General features: G+C 37.5%; 1 protein-coding gene and 1 long non-coding RNA gene across 4 annotated transcripts; both read right to left on the reverse strand.

Moving 5' to 3' along the window:
• Window positions 1–601: 601 nt before the first annotated feature.
• On the reverse strand, window positions 602–3,850 carry LOC113281676. Of its 3 annotated transcripts, none has more exons than XM_026530464.1 (8): window positions 3,781–3,850; window positions 2,967–3,344; window positions 2,412–2,483; window positions 1,903–1,970; window positions 1,551–1,707; window positions 1,307–1,393; window positions 1,122–1,211; window positions 602–998 (listed from the first exon to the last, which is right to left on the reverse strand). In XM_026530464.1, exons 2-8 carry the CDS (start codon window positions 3,228–3,230, stop codon window positions 861–863), a joined length of 876 nt encoding a protein of 291 aa, XP_026386249.1. In that variant the 5' UTR covers window positions 3,231–3,344; window positions 3,781–3,850; the 3' UTR covers window positions 602–860. The 3 variants fall into 3 exon arrangements, with proteins under 3 accessions (XP_026386249.1, XP_026386246.1, XP_026386248.1); XM_026530461.1 differs by having other exon boundaries at window positions 3,648–3,787; XM_026530463.1 differs by lacking the exon at window positions 3,781–3,850 and adding an exon at window positions 3,457–3,609.
• A 2,636-nt stretch (window positions 3,851–6,486) lies between these two features.
• On the reverse strand, window positions 6,487–7,665 carry LOC113277453. The gene is made up of 3 exons (XR_003324941.1): window positions 7,605–7,665; window positions 7,156–7,205; window positions 6,487–6,898 (listed from the first exon to the last, which is right to left on the reverse strand). It is a non-coding gene; the product is annotated as an uncharacterized LOC113277453 (long non-coding RNA).
• Between the last annotated feature and the right edge of the window lie 412 nt (window positions 7,666–8,077).

An 8,077-nucleotide genomic window follows, 5' to 3' on the forward strand; every position in this document is an offset into this window, starting at 1 on the left:
TGGGGGGAAAAAATCCCACTAGCTTTTATTTAGGTTTGCTTAATCAACTTGTTTTAGTATTTTACGACTTATTTGCCTAATCGTATAGAAGTAGTTGCTAAGCATAAGGTCGATACATTTAGCAAGGGTGTTTGGTTTTGGCTACATGGCAGTGGGGTGGCAGAGAATCGCTCCATTGCGATTTTAAGATATTGTCCCCTTCATAGCTAACAATATACGTATGTATACACGCACCCAATCAAACAAGGAGAAGTATATGTACGCCTTACAGGAGGAATATATTCCACTGTACTGGCCAAATTAATTGCGTCTTATTATGTCTTAATGATGATGGGAGATAAGGTACAAGAACATATTCTCCCTCTAAATTTTAACTAATAACATGATGGAAATGAAATTACTTTAGCCAAGAATCTACTTTCTCTGTTTTTTTATCATACCAAAACTGCAAATATCGCTTTAAAGCATACCGCATGATTCCTTTAGTTTCTTAGCTAGATTTACCACCAGACTGGGTGGTTACTCACAAAAGGGTTTATAATCTGCATATGTGTCTGGAACCTATAGCAAGCATAAGATTGAATCATGAATTCATGAGTTTGGACGAAAACGTGATATACATGAAAAGCAGCCTCTATTGCCATGAACATCGTCATGAAATTTAAGATACTACTTATGTTATGTACATAAATTTCAAGATAATACAAATACAAGACACGGGAAAACAAGAAAAAGAGAGCGATTTTTTTGGCTTCTCATAACAAGCCCAAGTACCAAATACATCTTAAAATGTACTAAAAAAAACGAAACATTAGAAAAAAAAAGGATATCTTCTCTCAGTCACAGCATGTGTTGGGTTATTATTGAACTGCTTCTTGATGTGGTGTAACTGCAGCAGTTCCTGGTGGGGGTGGTGGCGCTATGGTGAATTGTAAACCTCTACGTTGACCTGATTGCAGCATGAATGCAACCTCAGTGGCTGCCAGTGCTGCTGCTTCCTGTTACCCAATCAAAAACACCCTCCGTGAGCCTAAGCAATTATGTGGGTTTTGAAAACAACAGAGGAACATGATACACAAAAAGTACCGACACGTAAAATCTTCAAAATGAGAGCGACAAACCTGTCTCTGTCTTCGCCTTTGCAAGATACTGAATGCCCATGCCATAATGTAACAAGGCAAGAGAAACCCAGCAGCACGTAGCAAGAAAAGCTGTGAACCATTGCAAAACCAGAAATCAGTATAGGGGAGCTAGATGTAGATTTAGCAAAGAAGTAGGCGAGAGGAACTTTCCCCGGTCAACTTACAGAGAAGAAAGTGGATGCATCGTCGTCATCATCACCATCAGGATTAGTAATTGTCAATGCATGCCTCAAGAGAAGAAGAGCCATTAGCTGCAAGGAACAAGGAAAAAAAGAACAACATGATGGGACGTACAGTTTAAAAAGTAAAGCAAAGAAATAATAGAAACCGAGCAATTCACCAGCGCCGTACAAGTCGGAGGAAACAATATAAAGATGAATAGGTGATTTAGGGATCATAAGGACTTACAATAAGAGCAGCTGAGCGGCAAAATGCGGCCCCACTAGCATTAGTAGCAGCATATTCATCGTACTCAGCCTCCAGAAAATGGCGTTCTGCCGCTGCCATTGCCAAAAGGCGAGGGTCATGCAAATCTAAAGGAGTACCAGATATAGTCCAACCTCCGCTGCAAGAAAAGAAAGAAAAAAGAAAACATTATTTGGCATGTTAACGAACATCCATAACTAGAGCTTCGAGCTCATGTTTCTATCACTCCCGAGAAAGAAGCAGCAGTCCGGAAGTCCGCTAACGCCAATTTAAAACGTTGCACTCTTATGAGAATAAAAATAAGTAGGTAGGACTGATGGAAGATCTCACTTACCTAATGTCAATGGTGGTCTCATCAGAGTGCGGCGGTGGAGGTGGAGCAGTGTAACCAGGCTGGTAATGCTGTTCATATAAACCAGAGATGTACCCATCAGCAAGCAGACCAATTCAACAAAGTCATAAAACTATAAAATTCACATGCGGAAGTTCCAGAAAATAGAATAGTTCTGGAGTATCAATTATCCGTACAACTAAATGGCCCTCTCCTCAGCATACCAGGTATGCATGTTCAGTGTCTCTAGCTCTGCTAAAATCATCTTAGTCTAGGGAAACAATGTGTTGACCTGGAGGACTACAGAATAACGCTATTTGCATCTTGGCTCGGTCTAAGCGGTTGACATGTTACACCAACAAGCCCAACAAGCTGAAACTTTGAACACAGACAAACCACTCAACCACTAGTACTCAAGAAGAAAACAACAGCAATAACGAACAACATATAAGTTACTGCATAGAAAGAAAATCAATACAGCAATTAAAATACAAGGGAAGTGGCAGATTAACCTGATGGCAGATTTCACATATTATATCTCCTTTTTCATTGCACCAACGCTGAACACACTTCCTGTGAGCAAACTGATAAGAGTATGATAGTCAGCATAGCCTTCTATAAAAGCAATATAAATTTCCTAAACAGGGCAAAAAGGGCTCGATGAGGTGAACATGATCTTATGTATACTCTATAGACCCTACAGGTGCATTTGAAAATGCAAGATAAAAGAAATAGATTATACAATATACATTCAGTCCGATTCTCTCTCATAACTAACCATCGTGTATACGATGGAGAACCTTTTTTCCCCCTAGTTGGGGTATTCGCCCAGATGGAACAAGAAACTTATTAACACCATCCTAACGGGGTTTTTCTTTACTTCAAGTGTTTAAACTTAAATCATTCGCATTTCTTATGCACAAGACCAATTCGACATCAGACATATCCCCATTATACCTTATTAATTCACATAATTTAGAAACGTCATTCAAATTCTAGTCAGGTTAAATTATCATGGCAAAGCTTGAAAATGACATGAAGAACAAAATAAAAAAAAGGTACAATACCTTAAGACTGCCACTACATCCACAAGGGGTTTCAAGATTCTTAATATCATCCTCTTCTTGACAAATACGGCATTCTGCATTAGGAAGAAGTGGTTCATCTTCACCAGGCATATCACTCTCATCCAATCTCCCATCATTACTAGTAGAAGCAGGTGTAATAATCTTCGGCTGTGAATTAGATGATTCCGTAGCCTCCGCAATCCCCTGATTGGCTTGTGCCGGTGAGATTAAACGATCCACATACAATACCAAATGATCCCCCATTCCTCCAAAAAAATGAAATTAATTTACTCTTCCTCTCTCAACAAAAAATTTTCCACCTTATCCTCAAAAATCCCCTAAAAGAAACCAACAGAATACTTCCTTCCAGCTGTTTTACTGTATTTACAAAAATTAGAAATGAACAAAAAATTAGACAAGAAACACAAGAATTTCCCTCAAAATTATCAGTCATTTCTAAATTGAAGACCTTAAAATCAAGAATACATACTTAGACTCAATCAAATTTCCGGAATTCCAACAAAATCCCTTGATTTTATCTTCCAAAACAAATTAAAAAAAAAATCGCAAACCTAAGAAATCCAGAACCGCAATCGAGATGAAGAATTCCAAAGGGGTCGAATGAATAAATGAATCGAACATAGAAATTCAACGTGAAAATGAAATCGGACAGAAATTTACCTGAAATTTACTTGTTCTCGAAATTACGCGTTTGGGCGTGAATGTAGGTTCAGAAAATGAAAACCTAAATATATTTTTCTTTGCCTTCGAAAAACAACTACCTTGAATCAATAAAGAAAAAATATAAATATACCTTTTTTTAGCTACGATATTAACGCCTTAGGTTCGGATTATTTACGACCCTCTAGCTTCGGATAAGTTGCTCTGAATTATCTTTCCAACAACAACAATTGCTGTAGATAATTTATCTGATTCTGGACGTTAATGAGGTTTCGATTCTGTATTATCGGCTTCACTGTACAGCAAGTAGCTGGGAGTTCTTGTAATTGCCACGACGGCTAGGACGAGACACATGTAATCTTATTAGTGAAGATTACTTTGGGAGTATATAATTTTTGATACTCCATGTAGGAGAGTTTTGAAGTGGGCCATTCTTATCATTTGATTGACTTTGTCGCTGCTCGGTAGGGCTGGCAATGGATAAATATCCGCCGGATATTGGCCATACCGATAAGGTTAAGGGTTATCGGATATCCGATATCTGATAACATCCGACGGATATCAAAAATCCAATTCGATAAGGTTAAGGTTAACTTATCGGATATCGGATTTTTATCCGTTAATATCCGGTTTCGTTGGACAGAAGCAAAAGCTGAAATTTTAACGGAATTTTCAAGTGTTTCACTTAACTGAAAGACAGAAAATCCACACAAACACTACTCCAGTGTCTCAGTCACATCACACATGGAAAAAAAAACTACAAACACCCAACCAAACAGTCTGCGGAGTGTTCATGTGACGGAAATGGGGAAAAACGAAACAAAAGAGAAGCTCTGAAATACAAATTAACAGCAATAGCATCAATATTAGTAGCAAGTGGAATTGGTGTTTGTATACGAATTCTGGTAAAAGAGTATCAGCATTAAGACCAGAAAACAATATATTCTTTATGATAAAAGCGCATTTGCAGGTGGAGTTATACTAGCAACAGGGTTTATACATGTTTGTCCATACTCATGCTACTCATGGTCATGCTCATGGTTATGCTTTCCTTGGTTGTTGCAGAAAATAAAAGATCCAATTGTTGTTCGATCAGCTAATGGTACATGATGCATCACATAAAAGCAAAGGAAAAGAACTAAGCAAAGGAAAAGAAGATTTACCTGCATCAAAGGAGCCTGGCAGCCAATCACTTAAGCATAGAAGTGCTTGGACTAATTCTGGACTTAATGAAGCTCTGTGTGTTGTTAGAACCCTTCCACCATCGCTGAACATGGACTCTGATGCTACACTGGTCACCGGAACAGCCAACACATCCCTTGCTATCTTTGATAGAATTGGGTACTTAGCGGCACTTAGCTTCCACCAACTCAATATATCAAAATTGTATTCATCTTGGGGTGACACAGTTGGAAGAATTGGTTCTTCTAAGTACGTCTCTAACTCAGATTTTTGAACATCATATTCATCATTTTCCAACAGAAAAGTAGCATAATCTGGGTTAGTTGTACCTGGGCCTCTTACATCCATGCGAGAGACAGAGTTGCTAAAGAAAGCAGGAGCTGAAGTGTTGTTTTGAGATTCATATGCCTTGAAAATTTTGGTCAAGTCTATTCTGAACTTCTCATACTCAACTGATGCACGTTCATTATCCCCAAAAATTATCTTATATGTGAACCTAACCCATTTTGCCTTATATCTTGGATCTAAAACCACTCCAATGCTCATAATCAAGTTACTCTCACTCCAGTATGCATTAAACTTTTCTCTCATTTTCAACCCCATTTCCCTGACATACTCAAAAGTACTATCTTCCCAACTTGTGATGCTTTGGTTAATTTTGTATACCCCATTGTAATAAAGATTCGCAGTTGGATACTTAATCCCTGCAAACTCAGTTGAAATATTATTAAAAGCCTCTAAACAATTACAAATTTCTGTTCCTTGGTCCCACTGCTCACTTGATGGCAGAATATCGAAGTCAGAATCGAACTCACTAAGTCTATGAAAAGCTTCTCGCAGTTTAATTGCATTCTTAAGCATCGTAAAAGTGGAGTTCCACCTTGTGTCCACATCTAAACTAACTTCTCCAGACAATCTACATTGTGTCAATGCTGTTTCAAACTTCTCTTTCCTAGCTTGTGAAGACTTTACATACTTAACACAATCTCTAATACCCTCTATAAACACAGCAGCTACTTTCATGCCATACAATACAATCAAATGCAGTATATGGTTACTACACCTCATGTGAAACAATTTTCCTTGAAGCAACAAACAATTCTTACCATCTAGCCACTTAATAAGATTTCTCATCATAACACCATTAGCTGGAGCATTATCAGCAGTCAAAGCAAAAAACTTCCTATCAATGTTGCCATTCCAATGTGCAAGTTTTAATAAAGTCTGAGAGAACATCTCCTGTATGCGGGGATGGCACTACAATGTAAGCTAAGGTTTTGGCAATCAAATTCCACTCATCATCTATAAAATGGCATGTAACACAACAATAACCGTCTTTAGTGTGTTTGGCAGTCCACATATCAGTTGTGAGACTACATTTGGAAGTCAAATTCTCTAACTGTAATTGCAATTCACCTTTCATTTCAGCGTAACACCTCAACACATCAGCTTTACTTGTATTCCTACATGGCATTCTCGCAGCAGGGTTCAAAGACTTAACAAAATCTCTAAAATAGAAATGCTCAACCATGTTAAGTGGGTAATGATGTTTAGCAATCATTTTAGCAAGGCAGTTCCTAGTAACTATTGGATCATACTTGTAATTAAGTAGTTTAACTTGGTTAGTACCTGCTTTTTTAACTGCAGTGGTAATCTTCATCTGGCCTGGCTTGTTTTGAGGCTTCTGGGGACACATTCTTAGATGTTGAGCCAAGCGGGTAGTTCCTTGTTCACTACAAGCAGGTACCAACTTTTTGCAATGATGACATTCACCCATAAGAACAGCCACTTCCTTACCCGGGTTATCTTTATCAGGCTCTACAATGATTTTCCTAGTGAATTCATCCCATGAAGGTGACCTTGTTGTGCGCAATTTCTTCAATAAAGCAATAACAAGTGGATGATTTTCATCTGCTACTTCTGCTAATGATCTCTTATTACTCGAAGAAGGTGCTGTTGAAGCAATTGTTGAAGCAACACTTTGATCTTCTTGTTCTGGCTGTTGGGAAATTGGTTGACTGCAGCTTGGAGTTCCAACTCTATTGGATGCTTTTTCACTTTGAGACATTCTGACATAAAAAAGGATTAAACAGAAACAATCAATTAGAAAGAAAAACAAATAGTGATGCAGACAAACAAATAGTGATTCCAAATAGTATAAAAATGAAAGTAGCAGGGGCAAAATCTCACAAAGATTTCTTGAAATCAGTTGACATATTAACATAGAAATGAAAAAATTAAACTAAAAGGAAGATTCAAATTCGAAACAGTCGATTAGGCATTAACTTGCTTTTACAGATAGAAAACTAACAGATAGAAAACCTACTTGATATGTGCCAAGAAGATGATCCTCCAGACGATACAAAAGCTTTAACCCTTGGATCAACAAAAAAAGTGTATTGTTAGATATTTACATTTTGCTGTAACTTGCTAACAATCAACAAAATTAGTTCTCAAATACTTTGATTTTTGATACCAGACAACAAAGAATTTCAAATTCATATAAATCCAATAGAAACTCAAACAGTTATTTCCCTTCTAAGTTCTTCTTATAAACCCTAATTTCTAATTTAGGGAAGAACATCACAAACCCTAACTCTCTAAAATCAAAATTAAACATCATACAATTTTATAATTCAAAATATACATCAAACCCACCTACAATCCGCTATTCGCAACAATAATAGACAACAAAAACAATTAAATACGCAATCGATTTGGGGAAAAAAAACCTAAACTTCGAAACAATAATAGAAAACACAAACAATGACTTACTTCTTGATTGAGAGTCTCTAATCATCAATATTCTCGACCAAATCACGATCAAATCGATCGCTCAGTCCCCCTCTCTCGATCAAATCACGAACCAGTGAATCACTGTTAGAGAATGAGAAAAAACAGACTTTTGGTAAAATGAATGAAATGGGTTATTCTCTCCCGACATGCGACACATATACCTAGGGGTAGGAAATTACAAGTACACCCCTAGCCTATCGGATATCGGATATTAACCTAACGGAAACAGCCTATTCTGATATCGATATCGTTAAGAGGAAATATCCGATAGCATAACGGATTCCGATATCCGATATGTCGGATTAAATCCTATAGGATGTCGGATTTCGGAAATGGATATCGGATATCGGTTATCCATTGCCAGCCCTACTGCTCGGATTCCACGCGTATTTTGTTATGTTTGTAATAAGGAGTTTGTTCACCCACTCTCTTAAAGGCAATTAAGAACGATA

The sequence above is a fragment of the Papaver somniferum genome, chromosome 5 (genome assembly GCF_003573695.1).
Source record: "Papaver somniferum cultivar HN1 chromosome 5, ASM357369v1, whole genome shotgun sequence".
Taxonomy (NCBI): Eukaryota; Viridiplantae; Streptophyta; class Magnoliopsida; order Ranunculales; family Papaveraceae; genus Papaver; species Papaver somniferum.

Bases quoted from the DNA above. Each gene is read 5' to 3' on its own strand.
- LOC113281676 (XM_026530464.1), bottom strand. From the start codon at position 3,230: ATGGGGGATCATTTGGTATTGTATGTGGATCGTTTAATCTCACCGGCA. The intron at 1,708-1,902 runs GTAAGTGAGATC...CTTTTCTTGCAG, and splicing joins GAGACCACCATTGACATTAG to CGGAGGTTGGACTATATCTG. The intron at 1,212-1,306 runs GTAAGTTGACCG...AATGGTTCACAG, and splicing joins ATGCATCCACTTTCTTCTCT to CTTTTCTTGCTACGTGCTGC.